This window comes from Cervus elaphus, chromosome 10 (assembly GCF_910594005.1).
Source record: "Cervus elaphus chromosome 10, mCerEla1.1, whole genome shotgun sequence".
NCBI lineage: Eukaryota > Metazoa > Chordata > Mammalia > Artiodactyla > Cervidae > Cervus > Cervus elaphus.
The window spans coordinates 28988019-29011649 of record NC_057824.1 but is presented as its reverse complement, the minus strand read 5'-3'; the positions used below and the strand labels follow the sequence as shown (position 1 = coordinate 29011649).

Genomic DNA, 23631 nt, shown 5'->3' with positions numbered 1-23631 from the left:
TCCCTGGCATATGACATTCTCCTTCTAAACACCTGAATTATCCCCAACCTGGCACATAAATGCACCCTCTCATTTCGCACAGCAGGAGACAGCAGAGCACAGTGGTTAAGAACTCCTGCACCTGGGTTCAAATCCCAGCTCCGCTACTTAGTGGCTGTGACTTTTTTAAGTCTCAGTTTCCTCCTTAAGGTAGAGTTGAAAACACATTCATGTCGTGAGGTCCTGAAGACCCAGCATTTCATGCATGAAAGGACTCAGTGCGGTGCCCGGCACATGGTCACCACTCCTTTCCACTGCTCGTCATTCAGGGAGGTAATCGTTCGCTTTTCCCTAATTTCATGAATCGTCTCTCGAGAGGTGAACACAGACCCTTGAGAGCTGAGCACAAGGACCACCTCCTCCTTCTACCCCTCTTGTAGCCCCTCCCCCTACACACTCCTCACACCCACCTCCAGCACCCCACCCACGTCCAGCCATCCTTGCTGGATGACAACATTCCAAACAAAGGAAACCCAGGGAAGACTAAGGTGAAGCCAGCACCTTAGAATGGCACTTCTCTGTCAGTCTTTGCGGGTATCCTTACTGAGGCTGGGCTACTTTAATAAGCAAAAAGGTGCAAGCAAGGGAGTTCTTCAGGGACCCGTCATTTGAGACATCTTTAATTTCTCAGGGGGAAAAAAAAATCTGTCTCGTATAACTTTTGCTGCATTTAAAATCCTCTATCCATTCATCTTCACACCTCACAGAGGGGGACAGGGGAGCTGCCCTCAGATTGCCAGAAGATGAAGACCATCACAGGCCACAGAACAGGCCGAACTTCCATACGGACTGAGAAAGGCAGCAGCCTTTTTCCAGGAACAGAGCCCTTGCAGAAGATCCACCGGCAAGAAAGGTGACCGGCAGCAGCGAAGGGGGAAGACTGCCCCTTAGTGGCGGCCTCCGGAACTGGATGGAACATATTGACATTTAGTTGTGTCTTCCGCGAGCTCTTAACCTTTACACTGCGTCAATAAAAAGCCCCATTAACATTTAAAAGGCAGGTTTCTGGGTGTCCACTTGGAAGAAGAGTTAGAAAACACTCCAAGAAATGGATTACGCATCTCATCTCTCCCATATCTCCAAGAGCCTACTTTCTTCCACAGTGAAAAAGTAATACCTGTGAAATGGCCAAAAGCCCAACAGCCGCTGGACTGGAAATGCAGCAGCTCTTGGGGAGGCCCCCTGGAGCCTGGGAATCCTCAAGCTGACTGTCCTCACTGGTCGTGGCACCCAACAAGACCTGCTTTACTCCTCTTTCCATTCCGGGTCCTTCCAGACCTGGCCTGAACATCGTGCCGGGGAAGCTTCCCTACTCAGGTGGGACCTGATCTCTGCCCTGTGCCCCTTCGGCCACTTGAGCCTCCTCTACCAAGAAGCCCTCGGCTCTTCGCCCTGCCCTGTCCACTGACCAGCTTGTCTTCCACCCAATGGTGGACGGGTCGTGAGCTCTGAGAGCAGGTGCCACGTGTCCTTGTCCACGCATGCATTCATTCATTCGTTCCTTCTAAAGTGCCCACTCCACGTGGAACGCTAGGGATACAAGGAACAAAACGGCGGGGAGGGGGTTCGTCCTCATTCAGCTCCTGAAGTTTATACTGTTGTCTGTTCTGCTTGTCTCATAGCCCCGGTGCCTGTCAACACGTGGGGCTCAATAAGCGTTGGATGGCTGGATGTCCCTGCTTCCAATGTAACTTAATTACTTCCCGTAAGAAAGAAATTAATGCTGTTCAAATGCTGAGAATTCCTGTGGATCCCTTATGCAAACTGGCAGCCTTCAAGCTTCACACAGCTTACGTATGCATTTTGTTTCGCCAGAAGTTACAAACTGAATTTGTCGCTAACATTTAAAACTTGGAAGAGTTCACATAAAACTCAGTTTTTCCGGCTTCTCTAGATAAGTGAACGTGTGATCCCGCAGCACAGCAGGGGGCCTCTCGGGCTCCTTCAGACAAGGCAGGGCCCTTCACACCATCACCCCCCACCACCTCTCCTGTTTTCCTACCACTGAGGCCAAAAGCCAGCTGCCACGTGTCATCTCGCCTTCACTCAGGACCCACATGTCCCTCCAGGCGGCTCAATCTTGACCCCAGCATTAGGCCAGGGTCCTCCAAGGATTGCACCCGAGATGAGCTACAACACAAACAAGTGGGCCGTTTTATTGATTTTTTTTTTACCGCATAACACACCCTCCTAGGAGTACACACAGGCTGTGCAGTTTCCAGCAGGGACCTCAGACACATAGGGACGTTAAGGGGAGGGTCAGCCCAACAGGAGCTTGATTTGGGAGTCAAGACCCCCACTGACTGGAATTCTTTTTGCAAATGAAGCTGGAAGACTCAGGATAACATTCACACACCACCAGCACAGCTTAAACACTTCTTTGACAAAAATAAAAATAATAAATTATCTTCGACTCAGAAAATCAATTGTGCTCTGCAGAGAGACAGGTGTGTCCCTTCACGGTGTCACATCGGGGCCGGGGAGGGGAGGCTGACGGGTGGCTGTGCCCGCGGAGCTGATGACAAGAGTCACACGCGTCCTCCACGCTAGGAGCCTGTCCCGAGGGACACTCCTCACGTCCGCCTTGTCTTCTGTTTCTTGGCTTGTCTCTTTGCGTCTTCCGGGCCGCTGTTGTCAGAGGCTGTCTGGCCAAGGGCTCGGACTCCCTGCAGGCGGCTTGTCAGCAGCAGCAGCAAGGGGATGAGCTGGGAAGAAAGAGGGTATGAGAGACGGGGGCTCCAGAAGACATCTGTCCAGCGGGACATTGAAGTCCCCACCCCCGACCTGCCCCAGCACCCCTCCCCCCAGGCCCATCACCACCCGCTCTGTGCTCTCAGGCCAATCGAGCACAGGTCTTTGTACTAGAGAGGTCACCAGACACCTCATGGTTAAAGGTTAGGAGGGATACAAGAGGCTTCTAGCCTTGAAAGGAGGCCTTGAAGTTGGTCTTGATTTAAAGAGACCGGAGTTCTGTCCCTGGGTCAGGAAGATCCCCTGGAGAAGGAAATAGCAACCCACTCCAGTATTCTTGCCTGGAAAACCCCATGGACAGAGGAGCCTGGTGGGCTACAGTCCACAGGGTTGCAAGAGTCGGACTGGCCCTAGCTATGAAACCATTATCGTGAAGTGCGGTCACCTCTGTCCGCGGCCCTGAGGGTCGGGGCCCCTACCTTGTCGTGGTTGTAGCCGGCCAGCAGGACGAGCAGCGTCAGAGGCAGGGCGATGTACGATCCCTGGGCGATGTCCTGCTCCGGCAGCTTCCTCTGCGAACACCCAGAGCACCGTCACCCCGGACCAGCGCCCCGTCCACAGCCCAGGCCTGCCCAGCCTCATCAAGACCCCGAGCACCCACGAGGCCCAGACGCTCAGTGACCAAAGGAAGGAGCTGAAGCGACACAACTAAATCTCAAGTGAATCCTCTGCCGCACGAACTCCCCTCGCTTGCTCTCTGAAGCTTCCAGGAACAAGGGGCTCCTCACCCTGGGACCCTTCACTGTCCACACTGAGGAGGCAGAGAGCCGCGGGTGGCAGGGGACCCCTGCGGTTGAAACGTGTGAGGGTCTCATTTTGCTGAGCCCCGGCCGCACACAGGGACTCTCTCCTGTAAGGAGGCATCGAGAACCCACAGCTCCAGACTCGGGGACACAGTGGGCACCAAGTGAGTGCAGAGGTCACACGCAGGGAGGCGGCGAGGCAGTGCTGGGGACCCGGGGCCGTTCACCCCTCCTTCCAGGGGAGGCCAGGCTGTACCCGGGTGGACCCTTCCTCGTTGCTGACTGCACAGCCCCAGCCAACTGTGCCACTCCAGGAAGGGCGACGTGCTGGAGGACGGCAGAGCCACGGAGAGGAGGAGCCCGACACCTAGGGGCTTCCACACGACCCCCGGAAAGTCAATGTAAGATAGAACCTTCCCTCCTGCTGAAGCCCCGAAGTGCTGGGTCTCTGTAATGGCAAACGAACCTATATGCCAACTAGCTCACTCCACCGCGACAATGGAAACAAATGAGTAACTTTCGGCTGATGATGAAACAGGTTAACAGGCCACAGCGCTGATCTCAAGGAACAGCCCGGGGGCCTCTTTCGGGAGATTCGCACAGTCCACACTTCTCATCACACTGTGAAGGGACGGCCTGCCAGCTTCTCTCTCACGTTCCTACAATGGGACAGGGACCTTCCCAGAGGCTGCAACGTGACGATGTCCTCACTCTGACAGGTAACGGAACGTGTGGCCTGTGGTGCTTGTGTTTTCGGCATTTCTCAGTTTTCATTTCTAATATGATAGATATACATAAAACCCACACAAACCAAAGATCCTTGAGATTCGCAACTAATTTAACAGTGTAAAGAGGTCCCAAGATCAAAGCATCTGAGGACACGCAGGAAGGACAAAGACCACAGGGCCTCTGACCCGAGACGACAGCCGGAGCGAGACACTCCCTTAATACACAGAAGAATAGCGGCAGGATCCCTGACTGCCTGCCCCCACATTTTTTGACTTGTCTTCGATCCCAAACCATTTTCCACCAAAGTAAATCCTTAAGAGCAAGCTGGAGTCAGTGGGGAGGCAGAGCAGCTATGAGGCGAAGCTTTGAGGACTGAGGTCCAGGCTCCAGGTCTCCCCGTGTGACCTTGGGCAGTCACGTTAAGACTCGGTTGACTCAACTATAAAATGGCGATAATACGGACAGCACCTACTGTGGGGAATGAGGAGGCGTGTGGAGTGGTTAGCAGTGTGTGAAATGCTGGGTGACACGTGAGGAACGTGTTGTCGGTACTGGCATTCAGCTCGGGATGCAGTGAAGCGCCCTGACGACCCTCGTAAGATATGGTGCTGAGCCACCCGGCAGGCGGCTGGGACGTGACGAACCTGGCTCTGCTGAGCGCCCCCAGGTAAGTCGCTCAGCCTTTCTGAGCCACCAGCAGGATGGAAGAGTGGCACCTCCCCACGAAGGACTGGGATGAGGACCCACCAGGCCGTCCCTCCCCGGCACGTGGGTCTGCTCCCACGGCCTCAGAAGCGGGACCACACCCCTGGCAGCAGGTACCCCAGCAGGCAGCACCTCCATCCTGGGCTGCCCACGCGCTCCCTGGAGCCGGGAGGTGCCCTGCCGGACGTCCAGGCGGCAGCCCGAGTGCCCTCCGCGGAGGCACTGCTCCTCCCTGGGGATGCGTGCGCCTCCACACGGAGACAAACAGTTCCCGACGTGCTCGTCTGTCACTTCCGCGGTCTCTGCTGAGGTGAACGAGACAAGCGCTTCCTCCTGGGGCCACAGGAGGAACCCTTTACCCAGGGTAAGATCGTGGAGGCCAAGTCACCGAGCTCGAGCCAGAAACCAGCAGAAGGGCCACGTCCAAGTCCAGGCTCCCCTAGGCACAAGCCTCCCGCCTTCTCTCTACCGCAGGAATGAGGACTCCCACCAACTTCCCACACAGGACGGAGGTCTGAAAAGCACTCAGTGGCACCTTGGAGCCACTTCACCCTCCACGCCCGGAAGCCCCCTTCCCTTCTCCTTACCGTAGGGTTGAAGACCAGCGTGATGTGTTTGTGGTAGCCCGCTGCCGTGAAGGACACCTGCGGCAGGACGAAGTCATACTGGGACCTGGGCAGCGTGGAGTCCAGAAGTACCACGTAATTCTGTGCGCAAGGAGGGAGGAACTGTTTTTACAAAGGGCAGTTGGGGCAAGGTAAACGAAAACTAACTCCTAACGCATGACTGTGATGGAAAGGACTCCGTGTTTCCTTTAGGAACCCCCAAGTTTACATCTCCACGCCTAGGTCACTAACGTGCATGTGGCGGCCTCGGTGGGCCAGTCCAGCAGGGTCAGCCGCACAATGCTGCCGTCTCCGAACAGGCGCTCGGAGCCTGCGGCTCGTCCTTGTAAGTGTATCCAACCAGGGCAGCTAAGTGGTCCTTAGAGAACCTGACTACAAAACACACAGTTCTGACGAATCGATTCTGATGAGGGAGACACATGGTTAAACTGAGGAAGACTTTTTTCATCCGAAACAAGGCTGACTTCCAAGGGACGATTCTTAATTGGCTCATTAGCTGGTGAGTTCTAAGAATACAGCGTGTCTGCAGAGGTTCTGGTCACAGGCCTGCGTGCTGAGCCCCAGCCAGGGGCCCAGAGCTGTGAGCACATTAGGCGTATGCTCTCAACCACTGACGAGATCGGGACTATTGCCCCGTTTCCCAGATGGGGGTAGAGAGGCCTGAAGAAGGGAAGCGTGACGTGCCCAGGGTCACTCAGCTGGTCAGGTACCGAGCAGGCTGCGAGCCCCGGGGAGCCTGTGTCCACACCGCTGTGCTGCCGGAAGTGGCTCGATTACTAAGGGCGCCTGGAGCAGTGGGGCGGAGGCCCCAGACTGTCACAACCTGCTGTGTTATTTCACGGCCACTTCACACCGAGAAAGGCCAGAGGATCAGGTGGCAGGAAGCCAGGGGAGGAACCACACAGGCTCACCACTCATGCTCTCAGGCCAAGTCCCCAAAAGGAACCAAGTTCTCTGCAGTTTGCTGCCACTGCGGCAGCCACAATAGCTGGCTCTGTGCACTTAGAGCTAATGGCAAACATCCCGTCATCAGTAAGTGATGATGGCCTTGGTTAAATAGATTATGGTATTTTCTCTATCACGGTCTCCTGTGCGGTCATTAAATATCATGCATGAGAAAGTACGGGTGATAAAGTCTTCACTGAAAAGCACAGATTACAAGAAAATGTACAAAACAGTCCCAGCTTTGTATTACTAAAACAAATACATGTGTGTTTTTATATTTATACACACATGCACACACGTCAAAAAAGGTCAAAAGGAAACCTATCGACATGTTAACAGCGGTTGCTTCTGGATGACGGGATTATGTCTGATTTCCATCCCCTTCCCCGATCTCCTGCCATGATGAATGTGTATTATTTTTATAACAGAAAAAGAGCTAATTCTGGAAACAAAAAAATCCCTAGAGAGCCCCACCTCCTCTGATTCAACTGTGTCAGCAAGGTGGCATGAGGGGAAAAGTGGGGAAACTGAGTTCCTTCAGCGGAAAAGGGGAGTCATTCCAGCAAAGACAGCACAGAGTGGAGCGGGCTCACCTGGCCATCCCTGAGCAGGGGCGGGAAGTGGAAGAAGAGGGACTGGCCCAGGGACACCGTCTGGATCGGGTTGTCGAGGTTGTCGCTTTTGTAAAGCTTCACCTGGAGAGCAGAGACAAAGCAGGGAGTGCTTTTAAAACTCCAACGTGATAAACACCACATTTTCGATACCTTGTGATGGCCTATCTCTTGGAGGAGAGGAACTCTGGAAACACAGGTCTTTGAAAGGGCAACCATCCTCCCCCGACGGGCCGTTCCTAAGGCATCTGAGGCACCAGTGAAGTGACAGTTGTCACAATGTTAAAATTTTAAAATTTAAGATTCTGACAACTTACATTAATGCTCAAAATAGTAAAAACCTGTTAGTGTAGTGGTAACATTCAAGAGAACAGCTTCTAACATATCTGTAACATGCTAGGCGTGGGGCAGGCACTTCACGTACATCATCACCAACCCTGACTCCCAAACTCCCAAACGGGCATCACTGTTGTCCCCATGGAGACCCAGAGAGCCTGGTCACCTAATGTCATCACCGCCAGCCTGGTTCACTTGGCGTGCCCCCCACCATGTACTGTCACCTCAACCCCACAGCTGTTCCTTAAACTCCAAACACATTCCCATTTTGCACCAGGTTCCTGGCTGCTTCCAGAAGCACTTTAGTGTTGTTCGTGGCCTTTCTTTCTCTCCAGCCCAGGTTAGCTGCCTGTTCCCACCACCGTCTGACTCTGAGCTCACTGCCTGCCACCCACACCTTGCAGAGAATTTAGAAAGTGACCAGGTGCTTTGCCCTAAAACCATCTCTCTGCTTTAGACCCCAGATCACACTGAGGTTTCTACTGTGATGCTTTTAAAGATACACAAGGCTGGCAAAACTGTCATCTGAAACCAGACCATGTTTTTCTCCAGCAATCAGCAGTCATTCCACCAGATACATGCTGGGACTGAAGATTCTTAGTCTCAACCTCAATCCTCAGCTAAAGCAAGCGCTAGACAGGCCTGGATACCCTGCTCCCTCTTGTCTCGAAGCCAGAAAGAACAGACCACGTTAACCATCAACAGCTGGCCTTACCCATAATGTAGGAAGATACTCAGAGGAAGTGATCACATTTCCACTTAAGTCGAATTGATTTATCTGCCGGAAAACTATGATGTTCACATCATCGATGTCATTATTCCCGACCTGGGAAGAGAGAAAGCAAGCTGGGGCCAAGGAAGCTGGAAGAAGAGGGCCTCTGCTCCGGCAGGTGACGTCCCTGGAGCTCTATTTCCCAGTGACTTCCCTTCGCATTCAGGGAGCAAAGCTTGCTGTTGGAGCAGCCTGAGTCTAAGGTCCCAAATTGAGAGGAGACAGGCGACACCTGGCCATGGCCATGCTGTTTGACAAACACAGTACTTTTTTCCTTAAGTTTTAATAAGTTATCAATATTTTCAAAAAGAAATTTCATACTAAAAGAGCTAGATTTCCCAGCACCTCTTGAAAAAAGACAAGGATGTTCTTGCCTGGCAGGAATTGGCAGGAGTCAAGCCCCAGCTCCCCCATACCCCCTGGGGTGGGCATGTGCCCCCGTTAGTCACCTTTTCATCTGTGGAGCCGTAGTCCACACGACTGCCTGGGATTGTGATCTGAATCCCCAGTGGCAGAAAAATATAAAATAAGATGCAGCCATCACAACCACTTAAAATACCAAATGCCATAAAGACATCAAGAAAACTCACTGTCTAGGCCAAAAATCCTGAATGACCCACCAGCCTCTGGACCCATCGTAATTTTTATCCCTAATGCCACCTAATAAAGCCACCAAAGGCTTCTTGTCTGGCCCCAAATCCTTTGGTCTAGCAAATGAGACTTATTCCATGGGAAAAATCTTCACTGCAAATGATGCCAGGGACACTTCCTGTGACCTGGAGGGCTGCCTCTTTAGGGATCAGTTAGCTGAGTTATGAGCTTAAAGATCAAGACTCTCCTTGGTGGGAAAAACAAGGTCACCTGAAGATAAGAAACGTCAGTGGCCCTGTCACTGATGAAGCCCATGTTCCCTTTATTACCCTCCCTTGATCTAAAATGCTACTTAGGCCTTAAGATCCTCAACTTGTAGAATAATGATCAGAGCTAGCAGGGGAAGTGGGGAAACAACAGCTCAGATTTCTGCTCTGGATGCAAGACAGCGCTGCTGTTCATTAAAAGCCCACAGAAGACGCTGCTTGTAAAGATGACACTATTCTGAGAGGACCCTTAATTAGGATGTAAAGTCATCCCCCCCACCCCCAGATGAAAGGCAGCCAGCCAGAGGAATGCTGAAGGATTTTTGATCAGAGATGCAATCATGCAGTGATTCTGCTGAAGAATTCCATGTCTTACCACAATGACCCGGTGGTGGGGGAGGGCTCGTTCGATGTGGTCGTTGCCTTCTGCCTTGAGCTGAACGTGGTACACACAGCCCGGCTGCAAACAAATGCAGGAGTCATTTATCTGAAAAAGGGCTTGTCACATGAGACCTAGTTGGAGCCTGCTCTGCCTGCAGGCCCCCATCGAGTGGACGAGTTTCTGTCCCACCTTGGTTCCCAGGCCTATCACCCTTCTTAACAGTGCCTTGAAAAAGCACCCTGATGTAGAAACCTTTTTCTGAAGTTTTACAATTCCTTCAAACTGTATTCGGCTTCTTCTACCCAAGGAAAATTAAATGTGGTTTCTGATTTCAAAACTCCAAATAAGATAAGCTTATTCTTGTTTAATAAATAAGATAAAATTATTCTTTTTTGCTGTCCCTCCCTCCCCTCCACCTGTATGTGTTCGGGTCCTTTAATGGACCGGAACCTTGTGGTACGGAGTCGACAATAAGAAAGTAAAAGAGAGAAAGAGAGAGAGACAGAAAAAAAGACCCGGGGACCTAAGCTCTGATGGAGCAAAGGTGCTTTAATGATTTCTCTATGAGTATATATAGGCTGTGGTACAAGAAACTTCTTTCGGGAATGATAGATATCAGAAAACCAAACGTACAGCAACCGTTACCAAGGGAACAAGGGGTAATGTTAGTCACAAGGTCAGGACACAATCCATATCTCAAGAAAGGGGAACGAGACTAAGCAGTTTTGTCCTAAAGAGAATGTTTACTAAAGGAGACCCAAGCCTGCCTCACACAATGACCTCAGTCCCTGGGAGCAGCGTGCTGTTCCGCTTGAAGAGGGACAAAGAACTCATGAGAGACATCACGTAGGAATCCTCCCGTCAAACATTCCCTAACAGTATGTATGTACTGAGTGGTGTCTGGAATGGCACTCCCAAAGGGGTATTATTTCTTGGAAGTGGGATTTGAGATTTTTCCTTTTTTACAACAGATTTCTTCTTTATACATTTTATTCTATTCCTCAAATGTATAGGGACATGTGATGTTTACCCAAACAAAATTCACTATTCTAAAAAACTTTTTTTTTGTTGACATTGCACACATGAAGGATATACATTATTTACTCAGATCATTTTTTAGCAGACCGCTGTAAAGCATTTTGTTCTAAGCCAGTACATTATGACAGTTTCCAACAGAGGAAAGTAAACTGCCTCAAAGGGCTTTCCTGGTGGCTCAGTGGTAAAGAATCTGCCTGACAATGCAGGAGACAATGGGTTCGATCCCTGGGTAGGGAAGATGTCCTGAAGAAGGAAATGACAACCAACTCCAGTATTCTTTCCTGGGAAATCCCATGGACAAGAGAGCCTGGCCGGCTACAGTCCATGGGGTCACAAAAGAGCAGAATATAATTCAATGACTAAACAACAAGCAACAACAACAAACTGCCTTCAAGAAATAAAGTTTTCTGTTTGTTTTATATACTGCAGGGTGGGCTAGTGACAACTCTGACAGAGAAAGACATATGAGTTCAAAGGAAAATTTCTCAGAAGGTTGCATATCAGATAAAATTCAGCTTTACGAAAGGCTTTAATAGTCTAAATGAAACCACCATTTGTCAACTTCTGAACTTTTTTTTCTTACACGTTTATTAAAAGAAAAGATCTTCATCTTTCCCCAAAAGATGAGGATCACTGACACTAGCAGGGTTTAAGAACTTCTAAAATAACCAACTTCTGATCATCAACTGCACACCAAATCTGATGACGCATGAATGAACATCTAGAGCCGGGGGCCGAGTTCAAAGGTGACTGTGTGTATCCAAGAGAGGACAACCCTGAGACTGTAACTGCTGATTTGCACATTAGCGAGGACAACACGTCACGGTTTCCTAAAATCACATGCACTGTGACCTTCTCTGTGTGTGAGCAGAGCAGAAACTTAAACAACATTCCCTCTATATTAACCATGAGTCCTTCCGGGGGGAGTGTAAGGGTGATCTCCTTCTTCCCTTTGCAAAATTTTGTCCTTTTCAGTATATTGCTTTGAACTATCTTATAATGAGCACACAGAACCTTAACACAGACAGTAAAGCTATTATTTTTTTAAAAACCGAGAAAATTCAAATTTATGATCACCAATAGGCGAATTAATTCACTTTATAGCTCAGTGAGGACTGGCAGCACTGGGTTTGTTCAAAACAGCTATTAGCAACAGCTATTTGCACCTCGGAAAATGGTAGCAAGTTGCGAAAAAAAGGAGAGACAGCCCTGCTGGAGACGGGGACCGCGGGCACTGCCCCCTCACTCCCAGCAGGGCAGGAGCCCACCCCAACCACCCAGCTCCTCGCTCCTGGCCGCTGGCTCAGCGGTTCACCTTCAGCTTCTGGCAGCAAGATTCAGGCAGGTTCTCACCCAAATGCCCCACCAAATACACTGCCCAGAAAAATCAACTGCAGAAATGCATTCTCCTAGAGGGCAAAATCCTGAGGAAATCTTCAACCAGGGCTCTCTAGCCTGGTGTCCCCTAGGAGCCTGACAAACGCAAGCCCAAACCTTTGATGAGAGCCGTCTTAAAGCCTATTCATTCCTCCAGCATCTGAGGCCAGGCACGTGGAAGGCCTGGCAGGTGTGGCTGCCACAAGGGGGCGACTCCACGCAGCATTGAAAGCGCTAATGAATTAACACCTATTACAAGGAGGAGGAGGGTGTGAGGGAGCATTAATTAAAACTTGAATCTATCAAGGTGGAGAAGGAAACTATATTTGGTTTAGTTAAATAAAATGTGTTAAGTTGGTGAGTTTAGAAACACATGTCTGGCACATATACACTCCATGTGTAAGACGGGTCGCTAATGGGAAACGGCTGTATAGGGCAGGGACCTCAGTTCAGGGCTCTGCGATGACCTAGAGGGGCGGGATGGGGGTGGTGGGAGGGAGGTGGGGATATATGTATACATAGAGCTGATTCACGCTGTTGTAGAGCAGAAACTAACACAACATTGTAATGCACCTATACCCCAATTTTAAAAAAAGAAAAATATGTACGGGCCAGTAAGACTCCAAGGGGGAATCACCACGGTGATGCAGAATCTGAATTCTTGCAAGCTATTAGCTCCCTCCCGTAAGAGGGAGATGAGCCAGGAACACTGGGTCCACCCAAGAGGAAGGCAGACCGAGGGGCACACATGCCCCCCAGGCCTACCTTCTGCTGTGACTCGGACCGAGGAAAGCTGCCCACAATCACCCAAGCCGGCAGTTCTGGTGAGGACCACCTCGGGAAAGGAGTGGTCCGTCCTCGCTTCTAACCACCTGCGGAGTCAGTGCGCCAGGCACCGCTCCGTGTGTATTAATTAGCTCACTTCATACTGACAGCCAACCTGTAAGGCAGCCGTGATCCTCACCCGCGCTTTACAGATGATGCAATGGACACAGAAGGCATGGGACACCTGCCTGAACTCACACAGCTAAGAAATGACAGAGGCAGGGTTCAAACCCAGGCAGGAAGGCCATAAGGACGCAGTGTCAAAGTCTGCATCTGCAAGGACACATGCGACAGAGACCTGGATCTAAGGACTCGTCACCTCTCCTGGGGTCCTGGCTGCAGCCGGCCTGGGGGCGGGGGACATCCACGTGGCCACTCCACCCTGTTCTCTCTGGAACCGCTGCCATGGAAGGGAAGCAGGCATGGGTGACAGGAGAGCGCCCTGGGGCCCTGGGAACATGTCCCGATGGCAGCGTGACAGCACGCTCCGCGTCCAAGGCTATTCCTCCAGCATCTGAGGCCTTTTCCATGGAAGGGGTCGGTGGCCACAAGGGGGCCACACACACTGCAAGTGCTAATGAATTAACATCAGTGCTCCCTGGAGCGGGCAAGGGCTTCACTGAGGACAGAGGAGGTGGAGAAGGCAGCATCGCAGTAAGGCTGACCGGACCCCAAAGAAGCCCACCCAGCTGGCCCATGAGAACAGACATTCTCCAGTCCTCAGCACGGCCCCAGGAGACACCCCCAAGCCTGCCTTCCTCCTTTGGCTTGAACGCTCCTCACTCACCCAGCAACCTCCTGCCCTGACTTCCCAGTATCAGTGAGTGGGGACGCCGGACACGGGACATGGTCTTCTTAACTTTGGGAAAGGACAGCATTGTCCCAGTAAAGTGTTAGTTGCTCAGCTCTGTCCAACTCTTTGCGACCCCATGGTTGCATGGCTCCTATCTGTCCATGGAATTTTCCAGGCACGAATACTGGAGTCGGTAGCCATTCCCTTCTCCAGGGGATCTTCCTGACCCAGGGATCAAACCCCAGTTTCCAACATTGTGGACAGATTCTTTACTATCTGAGCTACCAGGGAAGCCTCTATTTTTTTAAAATTAGTGGTTAATACCTAAAAATCAGGAGTTTGTCACGTGGAAATGTGAATTTCTGACTTCTCTTTTACAAACTCTCATCATCTGGCAACCCTGAGTTGTCTTCCCACGTGGCTACGAAGAGCTGGAGCTGCGTGGCGGTTGCCCCTTCTCGTGGGCCACGACCTGTCCACGGTCCACAGTCTACACTGCTCCCGACGGGCACCCAGTCCACTCCAACCTTTCACACTTGTCTTCGAGCCCCACAGGTATCTGATTTGAGAGGCTGGCCTAAGCTAGACCACCTGTTCTAGGCAAAAGATCACCAAACCCATGGTTTTCTACCTGTATTTTGCCATAAAACCGCAACCCAGTATGTCAGCTACATAAGCGTTGCGTATGTCAGTTAAGATAGGGATTGGGAAGTTTGAGAGCCCTATGCCCCCTCCCCACCCTCTTGCCCTCATTCCTAGCTGTCTCGGGGGCACCACCGAACCCAGACACCGCTGAACGCAGTATGAAAAACTCCACTAACGAAACACATCCAAAGGCTCACCAGCAATCCACGTAACCTGAACTTCCCTTCCTCGTCCGTCACGGTGTCTTCTCCATAAATACTGCAGTCGCTCTGGCCCACGGCTTCCACGGCAACACCCTGTTCTGGTTCTCCGTTTAAGGAAGAAACTGTACCATAGCAACTAGAGAGACGAGAGAAGAAACAGAACACGGCATTCTCAGGGCTTTCTGATGCACACACAAGATTCCAGGGACAGTGCCCAGCATTTACCAACAATTTACAGTGCAAAATAGCTCAGTGGAGGACTGTACCCCAAATGACCCAGACAACTCACTTCTAGCTGTGTCTCCTGCAAGTTGAGCCTTCCTGTCAGAGGGCTCAGGCCATTCCTATCATCAATTTCTCTTCTCACACATTTTAAGTGATGCTCCAGAAAATCATAATTTAAAAAGGCTAAACTTTCTTTCATTCTGCTTTATTGTATATTTTGTTAAACTTTATTTTAAATAATGAAGCATCCAATAAAATGAAAATAAATCACTTCCCCTTTCATTCTATTTTTATATTCAATTGAAAATGGTCCATTTTTCTAAACCTGTTCCTTCTGATTAATCAACCTTGAAGTGTTTCTATACATATGTGTGTGTCTATAATTACAAATACTTATGTGAATAAACCATCTCTGGATGTACTCAGAAACGCTGGAACACCTAGGTGGCTGGGAGGCCAGGACAGAAGGGAAACTCCACACTGAATATCTCCTTTTCAACATTTCCAAGTTTTGCTCAAGTGAATGCATTTCCTCCTTTCCAAAATCTAACTCATGTTTCAAACGTTTTAAAAAAAATAAAAACTTTTAGGAACTCAGTAGGTTCTCACGGGCCAATTTCAGAAGAGGAGCTTTGTGACTAAATCATTCATGGGAGATATTAGGAGAAAAGGGTGGCAGTCAGAAACCTGTGGACTCATGTCTCATGGCTCTTGTCTTCCAAACAGAATCAACCTGAAGACTGGGAAGGGTTCCGAGAGAAAAGAGTGTATGAGTGATCCCACGGCCCAGCCCGGGGGAGACAGGAGAGGGGCAGCCCACCTGTAGGCCGTGCGGTAGCCCGTGATGGTGATCTTCAGGTTCTGCCCCTCTTGCACCTCAATCATCTGCGAGGACGGCTCAAACCGGAATTCCTTCATCATGGGCTTGAAGTAGTACTGGCCAGGGCTCTGCCAAGACACACACACGAGCTGAGCCTCTGCTGCAAGTCGAGGGGTGGCATTAGGGGGAGCAGCTCAAGTCATGCAGGAATGAGGCCGGAATGAGGCCCCAAGAGCCCCAGGGCTTCCCAGACATAGAGATGGTAACCAACTCTACAGTAAATCATTACAGTGACACCAATTGCCATTCTAACAGCAGCTGTTATTACTGCGTGCCTATAGTACCTCTGCAAGGTAGAAATCATACTTGAATTTTATGAATGAAGCAACTGAAGCTCAGCGAGGTCAAGTAACTAGCCTGAGACAACACAGCAAGTAAGTAGCAGAGGGAAGATTCAAAGGTGGGCGTGCTTCACGTCCCAATCTGGGATCTTTCAGCAGCACCTCACCGCCTGATGGCGACATCCCGGGAATGGTCACTTTATTCCCAGGGTTGACAAGATGACCAACTGATGCGTCCACCATTCAGGGCCTCAGACTACATCCTCAGTGGAAAATGGGTGCTGTCCACCCACCACAGGGAGCGTGCTTTGCAGAAGAAACACAAGCTCACCCCCTGAACAAGACTTGGCATTATAAACAATGAGATCCTGTGGTAAAACAAAGGGACACCTAAGACAGGAGCCGCTGGGGCCAGGGTAATTAATTACATTGTCTCAGTGACAAGTGGGTGACCAGAAACAAGACGTCTGTGCGGAAGGGAACATGCATCAGCAGCATTAGGTTCTAGTGAGAGCCATCCTTAGTTACAGCTGGTCCCCGAAGAAACGGGAGGCAGTCCACAATGGTTTTCTGTTCTCACACTGTCAAACAATACACAAGGCACGGCCGCCACGTCCTCGCGCGCTCGCGGGGCAGCCGGGCAGGCGGTGCAGTAGTGGGCACCTTACCAGGTTTGAGAAGGTCAGGATACCGTTGTCCTGAGTCAGGAGGTTGGAACGGAACACACCACCGCTGAGGGATAAGAGGACCCCAGGGAGGGGCTGGTCGTCTTCGGCTTTTATCTGGGGGAGAGAAAGGAACCCCAGAGCAGGGTTAACTCACACAAACCGCGAAGGTGTCAAGAAGTCATTCTCAGCGGCTAGTTTTTCTTTTATTGTCATTCTCTGGGGCCCGCGGGGGAGGTCAGAAGGCCTCCTCTCCTCCCCCAGGGTAACCAGCATAAACAGTCTGCTGTGCAGCCTTCCAGAACTCTCTGTGCCCACACAAATCTACTGCTGATGGATTTCATAAGTGACTAGGTAGGGGTAGGGTGGAGGAGGGCCCCTGAACTGTTCGGTCCTATAACTATCGCTTTCTCTGGCCTCAGCTGTTCTCCCCACTGCCTTCGTCCACCAGTCCCCACCAATCGGCCTGTTTCGGAGGAGCTGCATCTCCTTCCAAAGCAGAGGCTGGCAAACCACGGCACATGGGCCAGTCTCTGAGCTTTGTGATGGAAAAGAAGGGACGAAGTGAGAGTCCCCAAGCGTGTGCATCTTTGCACAATTAAGTTTTTCTTTTTCCAAACAGTCAATTCTTAGGAGTAGAAATGACTTCGTGGATGTGTGTACTTGAAATCCAGAAAGAAACCCCTGAACTGAACTCCAGGGTGGCTGTAAAGATTTCCAGCTCCTAAATTACCTATGCATGGGAAAACACAAGCTTGCCAAAAAAATGGATGTTGTCTTCATTATTACAACTATAACCTCAAACCCAGTGTTTTGATGGTAACTTCCTTTGCGTTTGCCCAGTCACTATCAAAGTCAAGTGTTTCCCGTGTGTTTATGAGTGACCTGGATGACTTCTGTGAATGGCCTTTCATGTCCTTGATTCGCCTTTTCTCTGTTGGCTTGTCTTTTTCTTATTGGTTTTAGGAGACCCTGTAAACTGGGGTTGTTATTTATGGAACAGATCTTTCTCTTCAGTTGGACTATCTTTCCATTTGTTTTAAAAGGCATTCTGCAATGCAGTATTTTAATTTATTAGGTGATGGGATGTTTCTCCTCTTTTGGCCTCGATGTTGATAACATTCATCCTCAAGGGTCTCCAGACTCACTCTGGCCATCACACAGCATGCTTCTTCCCAAGAAGGAGGGAGGGAAGAGAGAAAGACATCAACTCCACTCTAGGAACATTCTGTGTCCTTTGACAGAGAACAGAGTCAAGGATGAAAGCTTAAGATGCTTCCCAGAAGGTATGCACACAAGCCGAAGTCAACAGATCTCCGAAATTACAAGTGAAAGAAGGCAGAGTAAAAAGAGTACGGCCTGAATAATTCCATTATATAAAATTCTAAGAACTGCAAACTGATCTACAGTGACAGAAGGCAGGTCAGAGAGGTGGGGAGGGCCAGGAGAGAGGGGCTACCGAGGGTGCGGGGAAATTTTGAGGGGTGACAGATGTGCCCACTGTTTTGACTGTGGTGGTATTTTCACGGCTGCTGTCATGTGTCCAAACTGTCAGATTATGCACTTTCCGTGCAGTTTATTGTATGGTTGTTATACTCCATAAAACTGCTTTTTAAAAGCACACGGTGTTACCTCAAAGCTCACGCCTGCCAAGGCAAAAGCCTTAAAGTCGCCTATGGTTCCTTCCACTGCAGTCAAAACATAGCCCTCCTTCTGCGAGGACACGGTGTACTCCAGGTCACTGTGCAAGGGCCCAACACTGAATAAAAGAAAGAAACGCTGGTGATGCCTTGCTCCAAATCCTAGAGGAAGCATCACCTGCCCCAGGAAATCTGGCTCCCCAGCTTCTTTCCTGGGCTTCCCGACTGAAAATGTGGAAGTGTTAGTTGCTCAGCTGTGTTCCGACTCTTTGTGACCCCATCAACTGTAGCCCGCCAGGCTCCTTTGGTCATGGGATTCTCCAGGCAAGAGTGGGTTGCCGTGCCCTCCTCCAGCGGATCTTCCCAACCCAGGGATCAAACCCAGGTCTCCTGTATTGCAGGTGGATTCTTTATGGTCTGAGCTATGGACTCAGCATGGGCTCCCCGACTGGTCCCAACCAACTGGTTCTTGGTCACCGGCTTACCTATAGGCACCTTTGTCATCGGTAAAGACCGTGATCAGGGGTGAACTTGCCCCCTTTTCACTGATGACGATCTCGACTCCTTCCAACTCTGGGTGGATCTGGCCTTCTAGAAACAAGCCTGCTTTCCCTTGGATCTCGATCAGCTTCCCTGGGCAGCTTTCTACACAGGAAAGAGACAAACAGAGGAAGAGAGTGGGGCTTCCCATTAAAGAAGGGCCTAAAACTGAGATATCCAAAAATAACTCCAGTGAGGCTTTTGACTATCTCAGAATCCTCAGGAACTACAAGTGGTCCAAGCCTCTCAACATTTATGAACGGCCCTGTTAAACTGTCAGGAATGTTAGCAGGAAGAGCCAACAAAGCTGGCTTTCCCCAGCTCCTGTTCCTCAGCCCTCACTGACCACAAGTGAGGACAGAAGCCAGTACCGCAGGTCAGAGCCTGTGCGGCCAGACCTCAGAGGACCCAGCCTGGAAGGCGGCCCCAGACAGGCCGCCCGCTGGACAGCCATGCCCTTCAACACTCTCCTTCCAAACACACAAATGGTCAGGGTTTACTGAACCCGTGATGCTAGCAAAAGCTGCCTAACCATTCCACCAGCTCCTGGTTATCTCATCCCCAAAAGACCCTTCCATCACCCCAGCCCAAAACAAACATCACGAACAGTTCAGATACATGAAGACATTTCAGAGGTTTCGACAACGGATGCTGTTGCTTTTCATCTGCCTTCTGGTGTCAACCTGATAACATCAAGGAAAAGCAAGTCCTTTTCCAAAAAGATCCCCAATTCTAACAGTGAGAGTTATGTTTACTGATTTAGACCTCTCACTCATTCACTCACTCATCAAATAGTAACATCTATGCGCCAACGAGGGCTGAAGATGCCTTACGAAGATGGCTTCACTATAAAACAGCACAGAACACAATCCTAAAGGCAGGGAAAAGAACAGTTGTGAAGGTGTGTCGTCGGCTAGCTGAGCTGACATTTACCTCCACTGACGGTGGCTTCCATGGAAGGAGGATAAAAGAGCAGCTCTTTAGATGAAGGAGTGACAGTGATTTTCTCTCCAGACCTAAAATAATGAAGACACTTCAATGTGGCTGGCCTGTCCCCCCAGAAGGAAGGACATCCGAACAGAGGGACCCTGCAAGGAAAGCCCACCATGGGTGCTTACCGGGCCCAGTAGGAAAAGTCGTAGGAGAAAGGGCCCTGCAACTCGTCCACCATCTCCTGCACAGGGGGCTTGGTCCTCCCCTCGCTGCCGGCCTCTTCGCCGCTCTTCTCCCGCTCTTGCCTGCGGCTCTCAATCTCGGCCAGCTGCTGCTCCCTCCGCAGCTCCTGCACGGACTTCAGGGGGCCGAGGACCAGGGCGGGCTCGCTGTCAATGGAAGACCTGGAAGAAAGGAGCAGCCCAGAACACGGAGTCAGGGACCCCTGAGGCCGGTGGAAATCAGACCCTTCTGCAAGCAGAGATCCATCAGTTAAAAAAAAAAAGCCAAGCACCTCATAAGGCCACCAACTGTGGCACAGTCTTCTCCTGTTTGGGATAAACAGTTTAAAAAAAACAACAACAGGAAACTGAACTTTTTCGCCACATGGAAGCATCTGGGAGATCTGGGCTGGGATGAAGTATCACTGACTATGATTTGAAGGAAATTGTCAACTTCCCGAAGGACGTGGAGTCCCTTCCACACTACCATCGTCTGTCTTTCTTTCCATCTTTACTGAGAATGTGCTCTGCAAGAGAATCAGGGGCTAGGGAGACTGTAACAGACAACATCCCCTAATCTGTGGAATCCACATTCATGGGAAGAGGCAGACGACCAACAGAAAAATGATGTGAGATGATAAGTGCAGCAAAGAAAAATAAAGCAGTGTGGAAAGATGAGAGAGCTGGGGGGGCAGGGATGGAGGAGGGGGACTATATTCAACTAGGGACTCAGGCCTTTCTCAGAGAAGGAATGGCAACCCACTCCACTATTCTTGCCTGGAAAATTCCATGGACAGAGGAGCCTGGTGGGCTACAGTCCATGGGGTCACAAAGAGTCAGATACAACTGAGCGACTGAGCACAGGCCTTTCTGATCAGGCGACACCAAGCCGACTTGAAGGAAGGAAGAGAGCAAGCCACACGCTCTGGGTGAGGAGGCCCCAGGCAAGAGGTGAGAAAGTCTCAGAGCCGTGGAGGCAGCTCCCTGGCCATGCTCCAGGGACAGCAAGGAGACCAGGAACAGGGACAGAGGGACCCAGGTAGAGTCAGATCAGGGGTCAGACAAAGGCTTTGCAAACCTTGGCTGGACCCAGGCTGGGTGGAGTTTTAAAGAGATGACAGGGTCTCTACTAAGATCACTCTGATTCTACATGAACTGTTATGAAACAACAGCCAAAACACAGAGGTCAGACAGGAAGCTACAGCAACAAAACTGGCAAGAGACAACAGTGGGTCAAACCAAAGCAGAGAGGCCAAGTGCTAAGAAAGGAACGGATGGCAGATGTACAGTCAGCCCTCCATTTCCACAGGTTCCACATCTGAGGATTCAACCAATCAGATGGAAAATGTTTGGGGGGGGGATTCCAGAAAGTTCCAAAAAGCAGAACTTGAATTTGCCACATGCTGGTAACTATTCACATAGCATTTACATTGTATTTACAACTATTTACATAGCATTTACATTGTATTGGATAGTGTAACCCAGAGATGATTTAAAGTATATTTAAAGCACAGGGGAGGATGTGCGTAGGTTATATGCAAAGGGACTCTGCTTTATAAGGGACTCGATCATCTGCAGATTCTGGTAACCACAGGGTATCTTGGAACCAACTCCCATGGATTGTAGAGCCCAGGATTTGCAGGTGGATCGGCTAGGTATGCGATGCAAGAGAAAAAAAGATTTTGTCAAGGACCAATGAGAAAGATGGAGCTGCCATATGTGAAACAGGGAAGGCTACAGAGGAGGTCTGTGGAGGGCGACCACCAGGAGCCCAGTGTTGGATCTGGGAAGTACAAGATCCCCACAAGGACCCCGCCCCTGGCCATGTCCAGCTGCATTTCATGTAACTCTCAGCACAAACCAACAAAACAAAATCTCTTCTGAGGTTACAAAAATAAACTTAATGAAGACCAAAAACAATATAACATGAACTCACTACTGGTAAAAATATGACGGAGAAGGCAATGGCACCCCACTCCAGTACTCTTGCCTGGAAAATCCCATGGATGGAGGAGCCTGGTAGGCTGCAGTCCATGGGGTCTCGAAGAGTCAGACATGACTGAGCGACTTCACTTTCACTTTTCACTTTTATGCACTGGAGAAGGAAATGGCAACCCACTCCAATGTTCTTGCCTGGAGAATCCCAGGGATGGGGTCGCACAGAGTCAGACACGACTGAAGTGACTTAGCAGTAGCAGTAAAGTCTACTACTACTTTATTTAGAGGATAGGTGTAAGTGAGAGCAGGAGAGAGTGGGGTAGACACACCTGTCCCTGCTTTCCTCATCCCATCTGGACCCTTCTTTGCCCTTGAATCTATTCCTCCCTTTCCCCAGCAGTCTATTTATTAACCAGCAAGAGGGCAAATAAGGGATCTTCTAGGATTGATTTTGCTAATTTTTTTGAGGATACCGAGCACCATTTCACCATATTCTGTACCCTTATCTGACATTCCCTCCCAGAACTGAGTTTTCTTTTCATCCAGGTTCAGAAGGAAAAACAAAAAACAAATCATATCGTCACGCACCAATAAAAAGTAAGCTGTCCAGATGGAAATAAAATCTAATTAGGCAATAAAAGTAGAGATTGTGAAAAAAAAAAAAATATATGAATTCTGAGTCATACCAGTAATTCATACTTTCCAGGCGGGAAAATACTTAAAGGTGTTGCTCCGGCACCACCTGGTCACCCTGGTGAATATGAACCCCAATAATCAAGTCAGAGACCAACAGCTGCCCCTGATATTCTTCCCTCCCTGAGCCCACGTGGTCAGCCTGCTGCCATGTCTCACCACTCAGCCTGCCCGATGACTCTCCTATCTGTCCACTGCTCTCCACCCACTGCCACCGTCTGGACGAAGCCCCCATCCCCTCGCCTGGTCTCCTACAGGACTCTCTGCCCTCTGCCTTAGGCAACTTCCACTCCTGGGCCTCTTGTATCTGTTCTCTACTCAGCACCCAGGGGGACTTTCTTCAAACAAAAAGCATGATCCATCTACTTGAACTATGTCAGAGTATCCAGGGACAAAGCTAAAACCCTTAACGTGGGCTGACCCCAGCAGCCTACCTCTCTTGCATGGACTCCAATCCCCCAACAAGGAAAAATTCAAAGCACTTAAGTGAAAGTCGCTCAGTCGTGTCAACTCTTTGCGACCCCATGGACTGTACAGTCCAGGGAATTCTCCAGGCTAGAATACTGGAGTGGGTAGCCTCTCCTTCCTCCAGGGCATCTTCCTAACCCAGAATCAAACCAGGGTCTCCTGCACTGCAGGCAGATTCTTTACCAACTGAGCTATCAGGGAAGCCAAAAAGTGAGTCACTCAGTCGTGTCCAACTCTTTGCAGCCCCATGGACTTCACAGTCCATGGAATTCTCCAGGCCAGAGTACTGGAGTGGGTGACAGTTCCCTTCTCCAGGGCATCTTCCCAACCCAGGAATGAAACCCAGGTCTCCCATATTGCAGGCGGATTCCTTACCAACTAAGCCACAAGGGAAGCCCAAGAATACTGGAGTGGGTAGCCTATCCTTTCTCCAGCAGATCTTCCCAACCCAGGAATCAAACCAGGGTCTCCTGCACTGCAGGCGGATTCTTTACCAACTAAGCTATCAGGGAAGCCTGTTTTGTGCAAAGCACTTAAAGCAGCTGCAATGTTATAGCTCCGGACTACTAGCCGCCTCCCCCGTGAGACTGTAAGTTCCACAAGGGCAGGGGCTGCTGCCTGTGCCCAGCGCCTTAACACAACACTGAGGATTCGCCATAAATATTTTCTTCACAGACGGATGGGTGAACAGGAGGTGTACAGAGAAACAGAGACGTGGCTGGAAAGGCAACTTCAAATAAGGTAAATTGGAAGAAAGTTACTCAGATATC

General features: G+C 50.2%; 1 protein-coding gene across 1 annotated transcript in view; it reads right to left on the bottom strand.

The window, feature by feature from the left end:
* Positions 1-2170: 2170 nt before the first annotated feature.
* LOC122701456 (nodal modulator 1) overlaps positions 2171-23631 on the bottom strand; it is a 55786-nt gene continuing 34325 nt past the window's right edge. The window contains exons 19-31 of the mRNA XM_043914407.1: positions 19727-19945; positions 19542-19624; positions 18554-18713; positions 18061-18187; positions 16432-16545; positions 15423-15550; positions 14372-14513; positions 9491-9574; positions 8201-8311; positions 7132-7233; positions 5555-5674; positions 3210-3302; positions 2171-2744 (exon numbers count right to left, since the gene is read on the bottom strand). Of these exons, the coding sequence (XP_043770342.1) occupies positions 2613-2744; positions 3210-3302; positions 5555-5674; positions 7132-7233; positions 8201-8311; positions 9491-9574; positions 14372-14513; positions 15423-15550; positions 16432-16545; positions 18061-18187; positions 18554-18713; positions 19542-19624; positions 19727-19945 (1615 nt within the window). The 3' untranslated portion in view covers positions 2171-2612. The remainder of the gene's footprint in view (positions 2745-3209; positions 3303-5554; positions 5675-7131; positions 7234-8200; positions 8312-9490; positions 9575-14371; positions 14514-15422; positions 15551-16431; positions 16546-18060; positions 18188-18553; positions 18714-19541; positions 19625-19726; positions 19946-23631) is intronic.